The following is a 24,298-nucleotide window of genomic DNA, read 5'->3' on the forward strand; positions in this document are numbered from 1 at the left end:
CAAAAGTACTTGAGGCTGTGAACAAGCGATTCAGTGGCATTCTCTCTGAACCTCTTTACTCTGTCGCCACCATGCTTGATGTTAGGTACAAGGACTGCTACTTCGATGCAGACAGTGTTTACGTGAAATATTACATACACAGCTGGACAAGCTGGAAACGGACACAGTGACAGTGCTCACCGAGGAAGAGAGGCCACAGACAGACAGTGCTGAAACTTCACTGCTTGACATGTATGATGAAATCCTGGTTGAGAATGAAACTAATGAATAATTAAACATCACAGCAAGCAAGTGAAAGAAATAGGTTTTGATTATGTTTTACTGGTAATGGGGACACACGTAAATGCCAACAAAATAACTTTTTGGTGTGTGTGTGTAACCTTTATTTAACTAGGCAAGTCAGTTAAGAATTTTTTCATTTATTTATTCATATTTACAATGACAGCCTACACCGGCCAAACCCGGATGACACTGGGCCAATTGTGCGCCGCCTTATGGGACTCCCAATCACGGCCGGATGTGATACAGCCTTGATTCGAGCCAGGAACTGTAGTGACGCCTCTTGCACTGAGATGCTGTGCCTTAGACCTGTGTGAGAGTGAGTGAACTACTTAACTGTACTAGAATGCTTAAAAAGGCCGCAAAAATGTTAAATATAGGTATAGTTTTTTGGGGGGGGAAAGGAAAATAGCGGTTATCGGTATCGGCCAAAAATGTCATATCAGTGCATCCCTAGTTATTATTGTAACTTTAGTAGTTTTACAAATGTTGGGCTATATGTTTTGATTTTAAATACATTGTAAGGCTGCATGATGCGACTCTAATGAGGATTTGAAAAAAGTCGCTTGTAAGGCATGAGGTCTGCTTTGTTTTTGTGCGCAGGCTGTACACAGTTCATTAGTCTCTCATTCACAATTTGACAAGCACTTTATAATGTCTCGAATTTCACGGCAGCATCCCTTTTGTGTGGCCGTAATGCACGCTAAAAAAATCCATGTTTGTTGTGGCCGTTGTGCCCTTGGCCCGGAGCGCTGCTTTGTACCCTTCTCCCTGAGTGCTGCGCGCTCCGAAGCACCTCTCACTCACATAGCTCTCCATCACGTGATCTGGTCTTTCTTACAGGCTAAAGTGAAGACACATCAGGGACGCAACTGCCCGCGTCCTTATCCAATTCCGAGGTGTGTATTGGAAGAACTGTACACATTTAATTTTCGTCAGCCAACAAGATGAGAAGGCTTAGTGAACAGCAAAAGCTCTAGCCTATGTCAATCTACTATCCCCCATAGTATAAAAGTTGACCTATTCTGTGCGAGAAATAAATATTCCAAAGTTTGGGACAGTTGTGGGATGTGATAGATCCCAAATTAATACAACCACTAGCATCAAAAAAACTTTTTCATCCAGTGTGGCTTACGCAACACATCAAAGTTTAGCTTTAAATGTTAATAAACTTTTAGGCTATTTCTTCACATTATATAAGCGCAGCAATGTGCACATATTGTTCCTCAGTTCTTTAAAGTGATAAAATGAAGCTACTGTATAAGGGATCGTTGTATACAATATGTTCAAATGGTGGAACAAGCTTCCCCCTACTAGCTCTGACTTTGCTGATAAATATTTTCAGGTAAAATGTACTTGATACGATTGTCATATGTGGTTGTCTCACTTTGCTATCTTAAGATGAATGCACTAACTTAGTCGCTCTGGATAAGAGAATCTGCTAAACGACTCAAATGTAATGTTCCGGAATTTACTGCATGGAGGATTTGATTTCCCTCTTTACAAATCTAGTCCCATCATTGCCAGCAGGCCATGCTCATTAACACAGCCTTAACTGCTGCTATTAGCAAAATAACAAGTGACCTAATAACTTAATGTCTTACTTATGTTTATTTTATTTATTTAACCTTTTATTTAACTAGGCATTAAGGTATATGAAGATATTTGATGTAAAAATAACAGATTACAACAAAATGTGCTACTGCGTGTCTGTGGATTGTGATGACATAAGACTGAACCATTTAATAGACTGCACCATTAATTTCATAGATAGTCATCTGTGGCTTCTGTTAATCATGGAAATGACAAGGTCAACTGCTTTTTGTCTCCAAGCTTAGTCAGTTATAATGCCCCCTGCATGCAATTTACCATTTCTGTGGAACAATTAGCATCTGAGACGGATTATTCTCAGACCTTCCTAATTGTCATGCTGAAGACAAGCTGTCAGAGCTCAATGAGATTAATTACTCATGGTCTTTTTTTCTCTGCGTGCCCCCACCCTGTCTGACAGATAATGTAATCGAATGCTGCCGTATGTTTTAGAGGCTTCATTAACATAACAGCTGCATTAGTGTTTAGCCACACTGATATCCAGTGTTTATGTGGGGACATGTTTTCATATGTTGTTGTGACAAGAATTACAATTACACATGGCATTTTATTTAGCTTTTTATTTAAATGTATAATAATCTGACTAGGCTGTGTGTGTGCTCCTGCGAGAGAAGAAGCAAAAGAGACGCAGGTAGCTTGTATGTAGCTGACTGCAGGCTCTTATTACAGTTTGGGAAAGTCTTTGTAATGTAGCTGACTGCAGGCTCTTATTACAGTTTGGGAAAGTCTCAAATTATCTGTGAGCTCTGGAATGTGCAAAATAAACACAAAGGTTCACTTGTGATGAAACTGCAACCAGAAGGTGCTAGCAGCTGTTTTCTGCCCAGTAAGAGGGAGGGCGGTTAGAACATGTTTATTTACTGTGCTGCAGTCCATTGTACTGTCTTCATTTCCTCTCCTGTGTGTCTGCTCTGGTCTGCAGGCAAGGTGAGATGGCAAGACTTTGACCAGGACCTATATGTTGGTGCTACGGTGGTGCGGCCAGGGCAGGATCCCTACGCCCGCAACAAGTTCAACCAGGTGGAGAGTGACAAGCTGAGGATGGACCGCGGAGTCCCTGACACCAGACACGACCAGTAAGTCTCCATTCCACCTCAGTCATGGGTGGAATTGAGTGGGAAACACATGAGTACAGAATTAAAGAATTTTAGCTCAATTCATGGTGATTTTACTGCAGTGAGTAGTTGAGTGAATGTCTTATGGGGGAAAAACTGGGACCTCATGCTGTCATCTGATTACCAGGAGGGCAACATTAATCAGAGACAGAAGTATACATTTTTATTTTTCTTCCTCCTTAGCCTAACGACAGGGTTTCTTCTGCTGGCGCCTCAATATAACCTAACTAAGCCTCACAATAACGCTGGACTGAGTTTCTTCTGCTGGAACCTCAATATAACCTAACTAAGCCTCACAATAACACTGGACTGAGTTTCTTCTGCTGGAACCTCAATATAACCTAACTAAGCCTCACAATAACGCTGGACAGTCTAGCAGAGACCTTTGGCACAATCATCTGAAGCTACCAATTGGCTCACCCACTCACTGCCCAAAGATCTAAGTAAATGCAGGTCCTCTGGGAAAAAAATACAGGCGAGTAGATGGCTTATTGTGGGGGGTCAGGATAGTAGATTGATAGCGAATTACCCTTCAATTTTCTTCCTTGTTGAAGCAGTTGATGTTGATCAATGGTGCCTGTTAGCAGTTGATGTTGATCTATGGTGCATGTTAGCAGTTGATGATGAATCCATGGTGCCTGTTAGCAGTTGATGTTGATCAATGGTGCCTGTTAGCAGTTGATGTTGATTGATGGTGCCTGTTAGCAGTTTATGTTGATTGATGGTGCCTGTTAGCAGTTGATGTTGATTGATGGTGCCTGTTAGCAGTTGATGTTGATTGATGGTGCCTGTTAGCAGTTGATGTTCATCCATGGTGCCTGTTAGCAGTTGATGAATCCATGGTGCCTGTTAGCAGTTGATGATGAATCCATGGTGCCTGTTAGCAGTTGATGATGAATCCATGGTGTCTGTTAGCAGTTCATGCTGCAGTTGGTGCCTGTAGTTCTTTGAGGTCCAACAGTGTCCAACTGTATTTATGTCTGTGCTTTTGATGTTTGCTCAGGATGGGCCAGGGCCCAGTTTCCCAGTGCCAGGGCTCAGTTTCCCAAAAGCATCTGAACGCTAAGTTCATCGTTAGCACCTTCGTAGGAGCATCATTAAATCTCTGAGCTGTTTCTCAAAACCATTGTTACTAAATATTTTGTATTTGTTTTTATAATGGAGCCCCATTAGCTATTGCCAAAGCAGCAGCTACTCTTCCTGGCGTCCAGCAAAATTAAGGCAGTTTATACAATTTTAAAAACATTACAATACATTCACAGATTTCACAACACACTGTGTGCCCTCAGGCCCCTACTCCACCACTACCACATATCTACAGTACAAAATCCATGTGTATGTATCGTGTGTATGTATGTGTCTGTGCCTATGTTTGTTGCTTCACAGTCCCCGCCGTTCCATAAGGTATTTTTTTAATCTGTTTTTTAAATCAAAATGTAGTGCTTGCGTTACTTGATGTGGTACTGTGTGCCTCCCATAGTCTGTTCTGGACTTGGGGACTGTGAAGAGACGTCTTGTGGGGTATGCATGAGTGTCCGAGCTGTGTGCCAGTAGTTTAGACAGACAGATCGGTGCATTCAACATGTCAATACCTCTCATAACTCCAAGCAGTTTAGTCGTCTCATAACTCCAAGCAGTTTAGTCGTCTCAACTTGCTCAATTTCCACATGATTTATTACAAGATTTAGTTGAGTTTTAAGGTTTAGTGAGTGTTTGGTTCCAAATACAATGCTTTTAGTATTAGAAATATTTAGGGCTAACTTATTCCTTGCCACCCACTCTGAAACTAATTGCAGCTCTTTGTTGAGTGTTGCAGTCATTTCAGTCACTGTAGTTGCTGACGTGTGTATAGTGTTGAGTCATCCGCATACATAGACACTCTGACTTTACTCAGTCAGTGGCATGTCGTTAGTAAAAATTTAAAAAAGCAAGGGGCCTAAACAGCTACCTTGGGGAATTCCTGATTGTAACTGAATTATATTTGAGAGGTGTCCATTTAAGAACACCCTCTGTGTTCTATTAGACAAGTAACTCTATATGCACATTATAGCAGGAGATGTAAAGCCATAACACATACGTTTTTCCAGCAGCAGACCATGATCGATAATTTATCTCAGCCAATCATCAGTCATTTGTGTAAGTGCTGTGCTTGTTGAGTTTCCTTCCCTATAAGCATGCTGAAATTCTGTTGTCAATTAGTTTACTGTGAAATAAAATTTTATCTGGTCAAACACAATTTTTTCCAGAAGTTTACTAAGGGTTGGTAACATGCTGGTTGGTTGGCAATTTGAGCCAGTAAAGGGGGCTTTACTATTCTTGGTAAGCAGAATGACTTTAGCTTCCCTCCAGGCCTGAGGGCACACACTCTCTGGTAGGCTTAAATTGAAGATGCGGCAATATCGTCTGCTATTATCCTCAGTAATTTTCCATCCAGATTGTCAGCCCCCGGTGGCTTGTCATTGTTGAAAGACAACAATACTTTTTTACTTCTTCCACACTGACTTTACAGAATTCAAAAGTACAATTCTTGTCTTTCATAATTTGGTCCAATATACTTGGATGTGTTGTGTCAGTGTTTGTTGCTGGCAGGTCATCCCTAAGTTTATCTTGCCAATGAAAGTCATTAAAGTAGTTTGCAATATCAGTGGGCTTTGTGATGAATGAAGGAGCCGAGTTGTCTTTTTTTCCCAAAATGTAATTTAAGGTGCCACCAAAGCTTTTTACTATCATTCTTTATATAATTTGTCTTTGTATCATAGTGTAGTTTCTTTTTTATTTAATTTAGTCACATGATTTCTTAATTCCAATCAGTTGGGCTGCCAGACTTTATTGCCATACCTTTTGCCTCATCCCTCTCAACCATACCATTTTTAAATTCCTCATCAATCCAAGGGGATTTAACAACAGTTTTTATAGTAATTTTCTTAACTTCTCTGGGCAACGTCCCACCCTAGTCAACAGCCAGTGGAATCGCGTCACACGAAATACAAATACCTCATAAATGCTATAACTTCAATTTCTCAAACATATGACTATTTTACACCATTTTATAGATACACCTCTCCTGAATCGAACCACGTTGTCCGATTTCAAAAAGGCTTTACAGCAAAAGCAAAACATTAGATTATGTTAGGAGAGTACCCTGCCAAAAATAATCACACTGCCATTTTCAAAGCAACTAGCATGCATCACAAATACCCAAAACACAGCTAAATGCAGCACTAACCTTTGACAACCTTCATCAGATGACACTCCTAGGACATCATGTTACACAATACATGCATTTTTTGTTCGATAAAGTTCATATTTATATATAAAAACAGCATTTTACATCGGCACGTGACGTTCAGAAAATATTTTCCCTCAAATGCTTCCGGTGAATCAGCGCTACAATTTACAAAATTACTATTTGAAAACATTGGTAAAATATAATATTGTCGTTCAAAGAATTATAGATGAACATCTCGTGAATGCAACCGTATTGCCAGATTTAAAAATAACTTTACTGGGAAATCACACTTTGCAATAAACGAGGTGCTATGCTCAGAAAAATAGGCTAGGCGATACAGGTTAGCGCCATCTTGGACTCATCTAAAATCAAATATACTATTGTAAATATTCACTTACCTTTGATTATCTTCATCAGAAGGCACTTCCAGAAATCCCAGTTCCACAACAAATGTAGTTTTGTTCGAAAAAGTTAATAATTTATGTCCCAATAGCTCCTTCTTGTTAGCGCGTTCCGAAGGCTACTCAAAATGTACGAAGCGCGCGGGACTTGTCGTCACGAATGTGCAAAAAAAATGTCTTTATTTTTGTTCAAACATGTCGAACGTTGTATAACATAAATCTTTAGGGCCTTTTTCAATCAGAACTTCAATAATATTCAAGGCGGACGATTGCATTGTCTTACTAAACGTTTCGGAACGAGAGAGTACCCACGGGCACGCGCATCATAGTAGTAATGGCCCTCCCTCTATGACAAACTTTCCAGGCCTCTCGTTCGGTCAGTTTTTACCGGAGAAGACTCAAACCACTTTGTAAAGACTGTTGACATCTAGTGGAAGCCATAGGAAGTGCTAAATGATTAATAAGTCCCTGTGTGTTTCAATGGCAAAGGCTTGAAAGTGATTCCACACATCAGATTTCCACTTCCTGTTAGGATTTGTCTCAGGGTTATGACTGCCATATGAGTTCTGTTATACTCACAGACACCATTCAAACAGTTTTAGAGACTTTTGAGTGTTTTCTATCCAAATCTACTAATTATATGCATATTCTCGTTTCTGGGTAAGAGTAGTAACCAGTTTAAATCGGGTATGTTTTTTTTATCCGGCTGTGAAAATACTGCCCCCTATCCCCAACAGGTTAATGGGTGCGTGTTTATTAGTAACTGGAATAAGTAGTTTCATAAATGCGTCAAGTGCAGCATCTGGTTTCTCCTCATTACACACCACAGACCAGCAAATACTCTTTACATCATCAACATATGAATCACTACAAAACTTTTTGTATAACCTCTTATTATTACGCCCAGCCTTTGGAACTTTGGTTTTCCTAGATATGGCTATTATCAAATCAAATGTATTTATAAAGCCCTTTTTACATCAGCTGATATCTAAGTGCTGTACAGAAACCCAGCCTAAAACCCCAAACAGCAAGCAATGCAGGTGTAGAAGCACGGTGGCTAGGAAAAACTCCCTAGAAGGCCAGAACCTAGGAAGAAACCTAGAGAGGAACCAGGCTATGAGGGGTGGCCAGTCCTCTTCTGGCTGTGGCGATTATAACAGAACATGGCCAAGATTTTCAAATGTTCATAAATGACCAGCAGGGTCAAATAATAATAATCACAGTGGATGTTGAGGGTGCAACAGGTCAGCACCTCAGGAGTAAATGTCAGTTGGCTTTTCATAGCCGATCATTCAGAGTATCTCTACCGCTCCTGCTGTCTCTAGAGAGTTGAAAACAGCAGGTCTGGGACAGGTAGCACGTCCGGTGAACAGGTCAGGGTTCCATAGCCGCAGGCAGAACAGTTGAAACTGGAGTAGCAGCACGGCCAGGTGGACTGGGGAGAGCAAGGAGTCATCAGGCCAGGTAGTCCTGAGGCATGGTCCTAGGGCTCAGGTCCTCCGAGAGAGAAAGAAAGAGAATTAGAGAGATCATACTTAAATTCACAAAGGACACCGGATAAGACAGGAGAAATACTCCAGATATAAGACTGATCCTAGCCCCCCGACACATAAACTACTGCAGCATAAATACTGGAGGCTGAGACAGGAGGGGTCGGGAGACACTGTGGCCCCATCCGACAATACCCCCGGACAGGGCCAAAAATGCAGGATATAACCTCACTCACTTTGCCAAAGCACAGCCCTTACACCACTAGAGGGATATCTTCAACTTTAGGTGAGGCTGATGAACCTGTAGCCATATTATTTAACATTAGATCATCTGTAAGCTTTACAGGAATGTGGTTCTGAATATAGACCGCAACACCGCCCCCTTTGGCATTTCTGTCTTTTTGGTAGATGTTATAACCATGTATTGCTACCACTGTATCATCAAAGGTATTTTCAAAGATAGTCAGAATATGAATGTCATCTGTTACAAGCAAGTTATTCACTTCATGGACCTTGTTTCTTAGGCTACATATGTTAATATGGGCTATTTTTTTTAGCACTTTTCCAGGTTGTTTTATTGCTTTTAATGCTTTACCGAGAAGCTTATCAGAGGTAGACTTACTCATGTTATTTACATTGGAGCTGATAGTACAGGGTGAGCTGCATAAAGTGGTCTTCCTACTATTGCACACCACCTCAGTGCTAACAGTGTAACTGTGGTTTATAGGCTCATGATTACTGCTTACAATAGCTGTAGGATAAACAGATGTATTCGGTGCAATTAGGGGTACATAAATATAATTACTTACATTGTTTGCCAATGCCCCTAAGATCATGTACATTTGATGCAGCATTATGATGACTCATTGTCACAATGGTAGGGTTTAACTGAGCTGGTCTTGGATCATTTACCAGTCATTGTTTCAACGCAGCCTTGAAATGCGTGGACAGAGTCCAGGAGCCAAGATGATTTGGATGGACTCCCGTCATTCCTGTAGAGTATCTTCTGTTTCCAGAATGTGTCGAAGTTATCAATAAAAGTGACTCTAGCAGACCAGACCTACAGTAATCTTTTAGACTGCTGGCATTAAATATCTGGCTGCCTAATCTTTCACACCAGCGGCCCAACGATGGTACTGGACCTGACATTATATTTTTTGGGGGGTCTTTTAATGCTACAATCAGTCATTTAAAATCCATTTTCAAATGCTCCGAGCTAGCCCTCCTGATGTCGTTTGACCCCACATGGACTACGACAGTGTCAGCTCCCGGCATCTGTCGTCGAACAGTCAGAAGCAGCCTTGTTATGTCCTGTACTCGTGCTCCTGTGTAGCACAGGGTTTTTGCCTTGGGGACTGAGATGTTTCTCACCATAGAGCTGCCTATGATGACAGCTGGTGTTGTTGAATGGGCCGGTCTCTCAGGCAGCCTCACGGTCTGGTGAGGCTGGGAGCTCCGAGGATCTGAACCCGAGGTAGAAGCCACTGGAGAGGGAGACAGAGCCGAGGACAAAGACGCAGGTACCTCCGGATCCGATCTTGATTGGGAAGCCACCAAGGATGAAGTCGCCGGAACCTCTGGATCCAAAGCGGCAAAGCTGTTTCTGGTCTGTCAGTTCCGGGCTCAACATCTCCATGGAGACTCCCATTGCCAGAGGGTGCCTTCTTTGACTTCCACGGTGAGTGATGTACCGCCATGGCTGGTTGGTTGGGTCGAGGTCAGCTCCGTTCTCCAGGGAAGGAGAATCCCCTTCGGGGATGGAACCCAGCCTAGCAACGGCCAGTCAGCTGTGGAGAGCCGACATGGTGGCGAAACTTCCACCAGACCAGAGCGGCGTCCGGCTACTGGGGTGAAAGAAAAAGTAGGTGGGCGTGGGTTCCCCAGAAGCTTATGTAGGAATGACAAATCATTCAATAAACCTCAACTAAATATTGTAATAAATCATGTGGAAATTGAGCAAGTTGAGGTGACTAAACTGCTTGGATTAACCCTGGATTGTAAACTGTCATGGCCAAACATATTGATACAACTGTAGCTAACATGGGGAGAGGTATGTCCATATTAAAGCACTGCTCTACCTTCTTAACACTATCAACAAGGCAGGTCCTACAGGCCCTAGTTGTGTCACACCTGGACTACTGTTCAGTCGTGTGGTCAGGTGCCACAAAGAGGGACTTAGGAAAATTGCAATTGGTTCAGAACAGGGCAGCATGGCTGGCCCTTGGATGTACACAAATAGCTAATATTAATAATATGCATGTCATTCTCTCCTGGCTCAAAGTGGAGGAGAGATTGACTTCATCAGTACTTGTATTTGTGAGAGGTATTGACATGTTGAATGCACCGAGCTGTCTGTTTAAACGTCTAGCACACAGCTCAGACACCCATGCATACCCCACAAGACATACCACCAGAGGTCTCTTCACTGTCCCCAAGTCCAGAACCGACTATGGGAGGTGCATAGTACTACATAGAGCCATGACTACATGGAACTCTATTCCACATCAAGTAACTGATGCCAGCAGTAGAATCAGATCTCAAAAACAGATTAAAATATATGGAATAGTGGGGACTGTGAAGCAACAAACATAGGCACAGACACATGCATACACACACAATAACATACACACTATACACACACACATGTACACATGGATTTTGTACTGTAGATATGTATTAGTTGTGGAGTGGGGGCCTGAGTGCACGCTGTGTGTTGTGAATGTATTGTAACGTTTTTAAAATTGTATAACTGCCTTAATTTTGCTGGACCGCAGGAGGAGGAGTAGCTGCTGCCTAGGCAGGAGCTAATGGGGATCCATAACAAATACAAATGAAAACAAGATAAATGCATTAAAATATAAATATATTTAAATTATATTTAAATACATTTCATGTTCAATCAATTTCAGTTCTATTTTGCAAATTGAAGTCAAATTTTTGCTCAATCTATTTAATTTATTGAACGTTCTCTCTGTGTGGCGTTTTGGGAAACACTTTACGTCTGCAGCGGTTGTAGGAAAGCGTCATTAAAACACTCGTCAGCCCGACTTCCATCACTATCGGGAAACCAGGCCCTGATCAACAGATATTAGATACTCCAGGGAGAACCTTCAGATAACAGGAAGCCCACTCTGGAAGAGCTTCCTCCATTACCACATAATCATGTTACTCATCATCAAATTAGAGAATCACTCTGCTGTTTTATTTGCCTGTGGAAACCTCTGTGGCCTCGCTCTTATACCCTCAGATATCCAGAACGTTTGAATATCGGACAATGCAAAGTGAATAAGCATGAGATTAATCCCTGTGTATAATGGATTCTTTATCTCTTAGGGAGGGTGTACATGGCCTAGTGGGTCCTTTTGTGAGGGAAATGGCTGTGACTAAGGCAGCTGCCCAGGGACTTCCCCAGTAGTGCATGTAAGATTGAACTGGAAGTGCCCCTTTTGATCTCTGATGCCCATTCATCCCACATTTACAGTTTAGTCATGTAGCAGACACACTTATCCAGGGCCACTTACAGTTAGTGCATTCTGTGTTTGAGGCCTTCTGGCCCTGTGGCACAGAGCGTGTTACAAGAGGAAATATCAAAGACAGTGAAGGGGGGGGCGGGGTAAGATGATACATGGAAGTGGATACAATTGATGAGGGACAGGGGGTGGAAGAGGGGGAGCACAGAGGCCAAAGTGTTGGAATGCTAATGAGAGGGAGTGGTCGGTGGCTGTTACAAAGTAGCTTTCCCTCTGACATTCTGATCAATGTCTTCAGGGGACCCAGGAATCGCCCCTGCTCCTCTGCTTCATCTGCCACGTTGGCTCCCTCATGTCAGCCAGAGGAGCGCTGCTCAAAGGTACAATTGATTATCCTCCGGGCTGGTCTGCCCTCCTGTGCTCCCGGGGACCTGGGCACTATCCCTGCCAAGATATCAGGACAGAAGGGCCAAATCCATATGGTTTGAGTAAGCCTATGAGTTGTTGTTTTGGCCCTCAGGTGGGTTTAAATGCCAGGTAAGTCTAGTACTCCTTTTAAATGGGAACTGATCTGGTATGCACAGGAGACATGGTTTTCTCTATAGAGCTGGTACAGTACATGTTGTCTCGTGAGATTACACCTCGTGCTATTTTTCTGAGCATGGACCAAATGCCAAATACTACATTGGCCAGATGTAGCAGGCAGTGAAGCAATGTTCATTTAGGTACAACATTTTGATTTAGCTACAATATAACATGAGATCTGATCAATATTCTCCACCATTAATGCTCATGGGTCATGTTGACAGCATTGTTCTTCAGTGGCCACAAATTAATATATTGAGGTAAGCATTTCTGCCACTCTGAAAACACTTTCTCCCGCTGTCCCATCGGACTGATGCAAATATATTGGTGGTTGGGCACTGGGTAGTAAACAAAACAAAAATCCCTGATCTGATCAATTAGTCTTCTCATTAATTAATTATTCTTTACCTGACGTTAGTCTCATTCCAAATGTCGTAAATTGTTGCTTATCTGCACCAACCCAGTTTTCACTATGAGTCATCCATACATCAATTGTCTTAAATCATTTTTTTACTAACTAAATAATCACAGAAATGCACAAACAGTAGATATACACTGCTCAAAAAATAAAGGGAACACTTAAACAACACATCCTAGATCTGAATGAAAGAAATTATCTTATTAAATACTTTTTTCTTTACATAGTTGAATGTGCTGACAACAAAATCACACAAAAATAATCAATGGAAATCCAATTTATCAACCCATGGAGGTCTGGATTTGGAGTCACACTCAAAATTAAAGTGGAAAACCACACTACAGGCTGATCCAACTTTGATGTAATGTCCTTAAAACAAGTCAAAATGAGGCTCAGTAGTGTGTGTGTGGCCTCCACGTGCCTGTATGACCTCCCTACAATGCCTGGGCATGCTCCTGATGAGGTGGCGGATGGTCTCCTGAGGGATCTCCTCCCAGACCTGTACTAAAGCATCCGCCAACTCCTGGACAGTCTGTGGTGCAACGTGGCGTTGGTGGATGGAGCGAGACATGATGTCCCAGATGTGCTCAATTGGATTCAGGTCTGGGGAATGGGCGGGCCAGTCCATAGCATCAATGCCTTCCTCTTGCAGGAACTGCTGACACACTCCAGCCACATGAGGTCTAGCATTGTCTTGCATTAGGAGGAACCCAGGGCCAACCGCACCAGCATATGGTCTCACAAGGGGTCTGAGGATCTCATCTCGGTACCTAATGGCAGTCAGGCTACCTCTGGCGAGCACATGGAGGGCTGTGCGGCCCCCCAAAGAAATGCCACCCCACACCATGACTGACCCACCGCCAAACCGGTCATGCTGGAGGATGTTGCAGGCAGCAGAACGTTCTCCACGGCGTCTCCAGACTCTGTCACGTCTGTCACGTGCTCAGTGTGAACCTGCTTTCATCTGAGAAGAGCACAGGATGCCAGTGGCGAATTTGCCAATCTTGGTGTTCTCTGGCAAATGCCAAACGTCCTGCACGGTGTTGGGCTGTAAGCACAACCCCCACCTGTGGACGTCGGGCCCTCATACCACCCTCATGGAGTCTGTTTCTGACCGTTTGAGCAGACACATGCACATTTGTGGCCTGCTGGAGGTCATTTTGCAGGGCTCTGGCAGTGCTCCTCCTGCTCCTCCTTGCACAAAGGCGGAGGTAGCGGTCCTGCTGCTGGGTTGTTGCCCTCCTACGGCCTCCTCCACGTCTCCTGATGTACTGGCCTGTCTCCTGGTAGCACCTCCATGCTCTGGACACTACGTTGACAGACACGGCAAACCTTCTTGCCACAGCTCGCATTGATGTGCCATCCTGGATGAGCTGCACTACCTGAGCCACTTGTGTGGGTTGTAGACTCTGTCTTATGCTACCACTAGAGTGAAAGCACCAGGATGGCGCATTCAAAAGTGACCAAAACATCAGCCAGGAGGCATAGGAACTGAGAAGTGGTCTGTGGTCTCCACCTTCAGAACCACTCCTTTATTGGGGGTGTCTTGTTTATTGACTAATTTCCACCTGTTGGCTATTCCATTTGCACAACAGCATGTGAAATTTATTGTCAATCAGTGTTGCTTCCTAAGTGGACAGTTTGATTTCACAGAAGTGTGATTGACTTGGAGATACATTGTGTTGTTTAAGTGTTCCCTTTATTTTTTTGAGCAGTATAGTTACAAGGAAATGATAGCGGATGTGCCCTAGTGGGCTAAACCGGCATCGTGGCTTGGTGGACAAAAGGGAAGTGAGGGTCGACTGAGATAAAAGACACTTCAAAGTTGATAATTCTAACAATTGAAATGCACATGAACGCTCACTCATTCGGGAATAATTGCAATCAATATATATATTTACACTCAGTGTGTCGTCCTGATCTCTGTTGGAAAGTTTGTTTCTGTTGGAGAGATTGTCCGCCCTCTCTCTCTGCCGTGGTTGGAATGGGTAGTTAAGAGTAACATTCAGCTATGTCGTTATAGAATAGATGTTTCGGCGGTTGTCGGTCTTTGTGTTCAATGATACCGAATTCCTAGCTGCAGGCTAGTAATTAGTATCAAAGATTTGTTCTTATTCTGTTGGTTCGATAGTCTCAGAGTTAACCACGTGGTATGGTTAAGAATTCAGCAAAGGGCTCAAACCTTACCCTCTCGTAATTGAGAGAAGCATGGTCTGAAGATAAATTCCCAAAGTGGGGGTTATATTCAGGAGAGCAGAAAAGGGCTGTCCCACGACGCTGGATCAATGTCTGTGCTCATGGGGCAGGCCTCTGATTTAGTTAATCTCCAAAGGGAATTGGAGTTCCCTTCATAAAACAGTCTAAAATCACATTACATAATTTCACAAAGTTTCATCTTTACTCATTCATCCCATACAACAATTAGATGCAAGCCCCACAACCGAGACTCTTGTTTAAACAGGGTTATGGAAATGTGTCTGTATTGTCAATTCCCAGAATTAACTTGACATATCCAACTGAAGGTACTTTTGGAATCACTAGGGCGAGCGCTGTAGTATGACTTATTTCACCAGTGAGTTATGGTTTGGGAAGGCCTGTGTTGGTCTTAGCTAACACAGAGTTATGATCGTCTGTGCCTGGAGTTTGACATTACTCAACTCCGTCTCCGCAAAGACATTAACGACCCCTTAAAGAGTGACCTCCTTTAAAAAGCAACAAATCACAACGGATAAATTAAGGTTGTGATTTGACGATGTCCGTTTGCCCACTGACATGGGGTGAACAGCTGCGGTGATTGCTCTCTATCCGATAGCATAGATAGTGAGACAGACCCGCCCAGCAGCTCTGACTTTGATTACGTAAGATGACACGTCACGCAATTGTCAACTTGAGAAATACTGCACCAGACACCTTAGTTAGATGTCAAACTAAAACATCCTCGGTAAAAACGTCATCTTAGATTCATTCTGGGGATTTTGAAGAAGGGAAATAGGCTTCCGCATCTACAGTGTCTCATGTCGGACAAACATCCTTAACCAAACGCGGAATCGGTCAGGAAACACACTTCCAAGACTGAAATCTCATTTTTCTAATGAGCAACAGAAAAACACGTACCAATCGGTGTGTTCAGTGGCTCTTTAAAGTACCTAAAATATACTCTGAGTTGTAGCATTTGACTTGACTATCTCATTCATGTGTCATACACTAAGCATTTAGCCACACCACTATAGGTTTCCCATGAGCGCCTGTGGTTTATGACTGGTGGGTATGCAGGATGTTTGGTCAGGAAGGTCTGTGACCCCCAACCCCACACCTCCCCCTGTCTGTTTTCAGACCCGTCAAGTTCTTCCACACTGATCTCGACAAACCATTTCGAAACGGACCTCGTTTTGTGCACAGGGCCATTGTCATGCTAAAACAGGAAAGGGCCTTCCCCAAAATGTTGCCACAAAGTTGGAAGCACAGAATCGTCTAGAATGTAATTGTTTACTGTAGCATTTAGATTTCCCTTTACTGACACTAAGGGGCCTAACCAGAACCATGACAAACAGCCCCAGACCATTATTCCTCCTCCACCAAACTTTACAGTTGGCACTGTGCATTGGGGCAGGTAGCATTTCTCCTGGCATCCGCCAAACCCAGATTTGTCCGTCGGACTGCAAAATGGTGAGGCATGATTCATCACTCCAGACAACGCTGCTCCAGAGTCCAATGGCGGCGAGCTTTACATCACTCCAGCCAATGCTAGGTATTGTGCATGAAGATCTTAGGCTTGTGTGCGGCTGCTAGGCCAAGGAATCCATTCTATAAGCGCCCGACGAACAGTTATTGTGCTGGCGTTGCTTCCAGAGGCAATTTGGAACTCGGTAGTGAGTGTTGCAACTGAAGACAGATGTTTTTTTACGCGCTATGCATTTCAGCACTCGGCGGTCCCGTTCTGTGAGCTTTGTGGCCTACAACTTCGTGGCTGAGTTGACCGGTGCAGCTCTTAGCAGGGCAGAAAACTGACTTGTTGGAAAGGTGGCATCCGCCACGTTGAAAGTCACTGAGCTCTTCAGTAAGGCCATTCTAATGCCAATGTTTGTCAATGGAGATTGCATGGCTTTGTGCTCGATTTTATACACCTGTGTTGCTGAAATAGGCAAATTGACTAATTTGAAGGGGTGTCCACATACTTTTGTGTGTATATATAGTGTACTTTGTATCCTGCTTTTTCTCAAGTGTTTCCTTTATTTTGGCAGTTAACTGTATGTTTGTCATAGATGTCAAAGAATTTCAATCATCCTGCGTAACTGGAAATGCTAATTGACAGCATTCTCTTTGTGGGTCTGTCTGTATTGTGTCTGAGTAATTGAAGTTAGATATGGCTACAGACATGTATTGTTTGGGATTGCTCTGCCAACTATAATGGCACATGGTGAATCAATTAAGTCTCTTCAACTTGCTGTTGTTTAGTCTTGGCTAGCAGCGCTCTCCATCCTCCACCTGCTCAGCTTCTTTCAAGCCCGTCATTTCCACTGTCCCTCGAGTGGATGAGCACAGGCTTCCTAACGATCCTTTTGACAAGTTGGCCCATACTTTGTCAGTAATTGCTGTTCGGTAACTGACGCTTACTTCTGCCTGTGGTCAGTGCGCCTGCAGCAAAGTTCTCAAGGGAATGCAGGGTCACTTATACGCCAATAAAGCAGTCACCAGGAACTAGGCTGACGTGAAGCAGTCACCAGGAACCAGGCTGACGTGAAGCAGTCACCAGGAACTAGGCTGCCTTGAAGCAGTCACCAGGAACCAGGCTGACGTGAAGCAGTCACCAGGAACCAGGCTGACGTGAAGCAGTCACCAGGAACTAGGCTGACGTGAAGCAGTCACCAGGAACTAGGCTGACGTGAAGCAGTCACCAGGAACTAGGCTGACGTGAAGCAGTCACCAGGAACCAGGCTGACGTGAAGCAGTCACCAGGAACCAGGCTGACGTGAAGCAGTCACCAGGAACCAGGCTGACGTGAAGCAGTCACCAGGAACCAGGCTGACGTGAAGCAGTCACCAGGAACCAGGCTGACGTGAAGCAGTCACCAGGAACCAGGCTGACGTGAAGCAGTCACCAGGAACCAGGCTGACGTGAAGCAGTCACCAGGAACCAGGCTGACGTGAAGCAGTCACCAGGAAGCAGGCTGGCGTGAACATGGATATTTCAGCTTTTTGCCTCTGTCGTTGCCGTGAAGAGGAGCATTGTGAGGAATGCTACAACTACACTAATCTTTACTTTGTTCCATATCTTATGCACTCTTTCAGCTTTCACTCTGTCCTGTTAGTTTCAACATGGAAATGGGGTACAATTCACAGTGATTGATTTGTTTATTCCAGAGGTACCGCATGCTGATTTAATTTCCCTTGTTTAATTTCCCTTGTTTGTGTCTGTAGAGAGCGGTAACTTCTAGGAGGGGATTGAACTGTATCTCTCAGTTGTCAATGTGCCAGGATCACAGTATGTGCTCTGGTGGAAAATATTTCATGCAGAGGTCTCTGTATTCATAGTGGATTGATATCAATGCCAGGGGGTGGCACATTGATTTGTTTGCCTCACCAGCTTGGCACCTCTCACTGTGTGTGTGTGTGTGTGTGGTTTGAAGTATCTGGGGATTAAATTAATGCTGGTTCACCATATATGGCCATAGTGCTAGTCAGTGTATTTGAATCAAGGTTACGTTTCCTCTAAAATTTACATAAAATAAATGTCTAATTTGCTATGATTAGGGGAAAAACATCTTGACTGTATATATTGGTTTCCATGACACCCTTCATGATTAGGCCAGTGTCTTTGAAAGTGTTGTCTTCACTGAGAGTTTGAGCTCTCCGAGTTTCTCTGGCGGACACGGTTAGCAGACAAGTGAAAGGTGCCCACACTGTGCCCAACATTTGCACGCATAACATGCATATATTTGAATAGATTTGAAGCTCTTTTATTCCCACGTCAGTGTGAGCTGTGTCTACAGAGCCACAGGGAGGTTACCCCGAGTGTCTGAACCATGTCTACTACAGAACAACCACTAGTACAAATGGGTTTAGGATTTATTTCAACTCATCTGTTGATTTTATTTTGTTTTGTCCTGGACTCTTTCTTGGCACCAGTGGAAGATATGTCACCTATTTTCTTTGTTAATGCACCTCCTGAGCCATGGCTCTAAGTACAGTATTTCCACTAGAAGAATTCCCCCACAATCTTTCCAACATTCTGCTTCAAATTGTCACATTTGTTTTCAACTCACCAGAGTTCTAAATGAGGAAAGGCCCAAATGCTCAAGGTTTATATACAACACTTAGATGTTCATATGAAATCATATGAATAGAACTAGAAGTCCTCTTCAGAAAGTGAAAAGAAAACTGAACATAAAATCACTTTACATCAGAAGAATGGACCTGCCAGTATGTCGGGTTAGAATGGACCCGCCAGCACGCCGGGTTAGAATGGACCCGCCAGCACGCCGGGTTAGAATGGACCCGCCAGCACGCCGGGTTAGAATGGACCCGCCAGCACGCCGGGTTAGAATGGACCCGCCAGCACGCCAGGTTAGAATGGACCCGCCAGCACGCCGGGTTAGAATGGACCCGCCAGCACGCCGGGTTAGAATGGACCCGCCAGCACGTCGGGTTAGAATGGACCCGCCAGCACGTCGGGTTAGAATGGACCCGCCAGTACGTCGGGTTAGAATGGACCCGCCAGTACGTCGGGTTAGAATGGTCACTACCAAAGCAGAAAGGGATAATTGCCTCTTACATTTGTGTACATGAAACCCTTTGTACATTGTAAAAATCCTATTTAAATACATGAATGCATAACTAAACTGAGTCTTCGTGATATGACCTTGTCACGAGCAGCATGATGTTGGCATCTTTTGAATAACGAAAGGCGAGGGGACATTTGGCCCATAGACTTGACCTCGAAACGTGCAAAGAATGGGGGGTGGAGCTACTGTTCTGCTTTCCGCTCCGCTTTCTAGTATCTATTCTAACACATCTCCCCCCAGAACTTAGTCGAGCATTCGACACAATACGCACAATTTTAGTTCTGAGTTTCTGACATTACTCCCTGCCTAAGTACCACTATCCCTACTGTACTGTATGTAAGGTGTTAAACTTACGGTCACATCAGTGACGTTTTCTGTACAACTCTCTATCAGTTTCCGATCAGTGTTTGATGTGAGCGAGAGCTCTGTCGGTTTTCTAAATGCAGCTCAGCTTCCTCTCTTCCCCATCTCTGCTCTGCCTGCGGCTGTCTGCCAGGCACCATCAAACACTTAGGTGGAAGATTACTCCTCTGATTCTCGTCACAACAGAGCCTTGTCTGTTTAAAGCCAATCAAAATGGAGGCGTTTTTATTTCAATGTCCTTTTTTTTTGACAAGCCTAAATTGCTTGGCTTCTTGTTTACTCTTCAGACAGAGTGTTACCTTGGATGGCAGGAGGCCTTCTGGAGGCTAAGGGTCTTAATGAGAATGTTTTATGTATCGTCTGTCGACCCAGCGGGGACTCTGTAACCGTTGTCTGGCATTTTAGCCACTGTCTCTGATTCTAATTAAGTGTTCTCGGTGTACACTGCCGGATGAATATTTCATGAGAAATGTGAGCGGGTCACGTTGTGAAGCACTGCATGGCGTGCACGTGAAGAGGCCACCAAAGGACCAGGCAGAAGGCTATACAAAGCAACTCATCAGCCCGTGCTTGTTTTTTCTTCAAACTATGTCTTTCATATCCCCTCCCTACAGTGTCTTGTTACTGACACCTCTTTTCTATTACGCAGCTCAGAGGGAGCTACATTACATGAAGTATGATGTCTGTGCAAAGAAAAGGGCGTGCCGCAGTTTGTTTGTTTGGTACACATCTGGTGTCAAGGACTTGGTTAAGCCGGGGTTGGTTTACTGGACTACTTTACATCCATTCGAAGAAGCATGGACTTTAATGTGAATGCAGTCCTAACAGTAATGACCTGCTGGTGTTCAGCTGGGGCACTAAATAGTCCACTACTGAAGTTGTGTGTGTTTCAGGTACTGTCTGTAAAGTAGATCAGGTATCGATTTCCGAGGTCCTCTCTAGGCCCAGATGGTATCATAGTTGACCGCTGCTCTGGGAACTATGGCCAGCTATTTTATGCCTTTTAGTTCTCCTAAAAAAAAGGTAGTCGTTTCATGTCATGTCTTGTCTTGTAACTCCTGTCGGAAGCATTGATTGATGTTACAATCTTACTCTACTGTTGTCTCTCTATCGCTCTCTCTATCTCTATCAATCTATCTATATATATATATGGAGGCTCATCGTGGGCACTCCGTGTCAATGGCGTTGACTCGGGTAGTCGCTGCGCTCTCACCCATACTCGTACCCGACGCTGCTGGTGATTGGGCTCTAGTGGATTAGCCCATCTATCATATTGAAATCTCAAGGGGCTGGTCTGAGGCGCCATCGTTTACGCAAGCAAGACTTTCCTTCCATTACAGCTTCACCAAACCGTCACGAGAGTGTGTAACCTTTAAAAAAAATCTGTAACCTATTTTTTGGGGGGGCCCGGGGATTTCAACATCAAAAGCTAAAGTTATTCAACCAGCGTATTGGAACACACAACACCGGCTAACCCTTGTTTCTCTCTTTTAAAGGCAGATAATTGGTCCTTTTTGGCCATTGATTGTTTTCAGTGTCCTATTGAATTTGTGTGTCCCCTTTCTCCCTCAGCTGCCAGCATAAACAGTGGAAGACAGAGCTGCCTGCTTCTAGTGTGATCATCACTTTCCACAATGAGGCCCGCTCTGCTCTGCTCCGCACCGTGGTCAGGTGAACACACACACACACACACACACACACACACACACACACACACTCTCTCTCTCTCTTTCTCCGACAGGCTAGGCCTGAAGATGCTAACCCATGTCTAACCCTCTGCCCTCCCTCCCTCCCTCTCCAGTGTTCTTAAGAAGAGTCCCCCCCACCTTGTCAAGGAGATAATCCTGGTTGATGATTACAGTGACAACCGTGAGTTGCTGTTTGAGTCTTAATTCTCTCTTTTGCCCTGTGCCTCTGTCACTCTGGATCAGTACTGGCACTGGTTGACAGGCTCCAGGTCCTTCTCTCCCTCGCCACCCGGTCTGTAAACTAAAGCCCCTGTCCTGAACCATCTCTCAGGCTCCGTCCCTCTAAACTCTGGGTGACCCTAAAGGGCACATGCCTCCAGCTCAGGCATCACACCTATCATATATCTTTCCCTCCTGTTTTAATAGAGGTCTCTTGTTCCCGTCAGCCTTTTGAAGTAGAGTAAAGCGATCTTTGAGTCGTTCTAGAGTTGTCTGTTTGACAGTGGCCCTCCAGTGACGCCGACACTAAGTAAACCATTGGTCCCGCTTTAAATGAAACACAACTTTTACAGCTGAAAAGAAGTCTTCATAAAGCCCTTATAAATCCCATATAGATGTTTATTTGACGTGTGTGTATATGTGTATAGATGGTTTATTTTAGTAACCAAGGGTTGTGTCTCGTGGTTCAGCTGAAGATGGAGCCTTGTTGGGGAAAATTGAGAAGATCCGGGTTCTTCGAAACGATCGACGAGAAGGTGAGTGGATAAATGGGAAATCCATTTGAAGGAATAAAAACTGCTAGTTGAAAATGATTGGTCAGGCTTTAGTCATCATCATAGTATTTGATGCCCATTGTCCTTGACCTTGTCCAACACTGCATGTACCCTAATCAAATCAACTGAAGTGATTTGCCACTTGTAACAGCAGAGAAGGATCATTAGGGCTAGGAAAGGAAACCTCTGAACAGGTTTATTGGGGTCAATGGGGAGAAAATATACAATCCAAAACAATGAAGAGTTTGTAACAACGAGTATATTTTTGGAAAGTGCTTTGTGTGCTGTCGAATAGAATGAATATTAGGTCAAAAAGACTTGGCTGCAGTCCTCTGTTCATTATTGCTATCTCTGCAAAACTGATTGTCTTTTACAACTCCACAATAGCACACCACACTCTGCTCCTCTCAACCAATAGCACACCACACTCTGCTCCTCTCAACCAATAGCACACCACACTCTGCTCCTCTCAACCAATAGCACACCACACTCTGCTCCTCTCAACCAATAGCACACCACACTCTGCCCCTCTCAACCAATAGCACACCACACTCTGCCCCTCTCAACCAATGGCACACCACACTCTGCCCCTCTCAACCAATGGCACACCACACTCTGCTCCTCTCAACCAATGGCACACCACACTCTGCCCCTCTCAACCAATGGCACACCACACTCTGCCCCTCTCAAACCAATGGCACACCACACTCTGCCCTCTCAACCAATAGCACACCACACTCTGCCCCTCTCAACCAATGGCACACCACACTCTGCCCCGCTCAACCAATGGCACACCACACTCTGCTCCTCTCAGCCAATAGCACACCACACTCTGCCCCTCTCAACCAATAGCACACCACACCCTGCCCCGCTCAACCAATGGCACACCACACTCTGCTCCGCTCAACCAATGGCACACCACACAATGCCCCGCTCAACCAACTAAGCAAGAATTGAATTGTCTAACCCAGGGTTAAAGTTCATATGACCAAGCACTTCAGCGGGTAATAGATTACTTCAAACCAAGTCATTAAAAACATACCAGATGACTTCAAACCAAGTCATTAAAAACATACAAATGTATAATTTCACACTGTATGAAAATGCACTCAGACAATGTCGCTCTAGATAAGTGTCTGCTAAATGACTAAAATGTATAAAGTAAATGTAACCATTTTAATCTGGGGGTATTTTAAGTTTTGTATTAATAATATGAAAAGTTTCAATGTTAATAAATATTTAATTATGAGTGGCCAACGATTGTGATATGCTCATCCCAAACTTCAGGGAACCAGTACTGTACACGTAGAAATGAGAGGCCTGCACACACATGAATGAACCATTGTGTATTTGTAGATGACATATTGATTAGAGCACCAGGCGTGCTACTCCTCCACAGGTCTGATGAGATCGCGGGTGAGAGGGGCCGACACAGCCACTGCCAGTGTTCTCACCTTCCTGGACAGCCATTGCGAGTGTAACGAACACTGGCTGGAACCACTCCTGGAAAGGGTGGCAGAGGTCAGTGTGTACCATAGACATCTTAACTATGAAATAACACATGGACTCATGTAGTATCCAAAAAAGTGTTAAACAAATCAAAATATAGTAGCCACACATTGCCTTGGTGACAGCTTTGCACTCTCAACCAGCTTCACCTGGAATGCTTTTCCAACAGTCTTGAAGGAGTTGAGCCCTTGTTGGCGGCTTTTCCTTCAATCTGCGGTCCAACTCATCCCAAACCATCTCAATTGGGTTGAGGTCGGGAGATTGTGGAGGCCAGGTCATCTGATGCAGCACTCCATCTCGTTCTTTGATCAAATAGCCCTTACACAGCCTGAAGGGGTGTTGGGTCATTGTCCTGTTGGAAAACAAATTATAGTCCGACCAAGCTCAAACCAGATGGGATGGCGTATTGCTGCAGAATGCTGTGGTAGCCATGCTGGTTAAGTGTGCCTTGAATTCTAAATAAATCACAGACAGTGTCACCAGCAAAGCACCCCCACACCATAACACCACCTCCTCCATGCTTCACGATGGGAACCACACATGCGGAGATCATCTGTTCACCTACTCTGCGTCTCACAAAGACACG

General features: G+C 44.1%; 1 protein-coding gene across 3 annotated transcripts in view; it reads left to right on the forward strand.

The window, feature by feature from the left end:
- galt2 (Polypeptide N-acetylgalactosaminyltransferase 2) overlaps window positions 1-24,298 on the forward strand; it is a 138,997-nt gene that overhangs the window by 93,326 nt on the left and 21,373 nt on the right. For all 3 annotated transcript variants that reach the window (XR_001329933.3, XR_001329936.3, NM_001173688.1), the window contains 5 exon segments: window positions 2,813-2,966; window positions 21,315-21,413; window positions 21,544-21,611; window positions 22,120-22,185; window positions 23,603-23,724. Coding sequence is in view for 1 of the 3 variants with exons in the window: in NM_001173688.1 (NP_001167159.1) it covers window positions 2,813-2,966; window positions 21,315-21,413; window positions 21,544-21,611; window positions 22,120-22,185; window positions 23,603-23,724 (509 nt within the window). In the remaining 2 variants the exon portion in view is untranslated.

Source organism: Salmo salar, chromosome 01 (genome assembly GCF_965601325.2).
Source record: "Salmo salar chromosome 01, fSalSal1, whole genome shotgun sequence".
NCBI classification, from domain to species: Eukaryota; Metazoa; Chordata; class Actinopteri; order Salmoniformes; family Salmonidae; genus Salmo; species Salmo salar.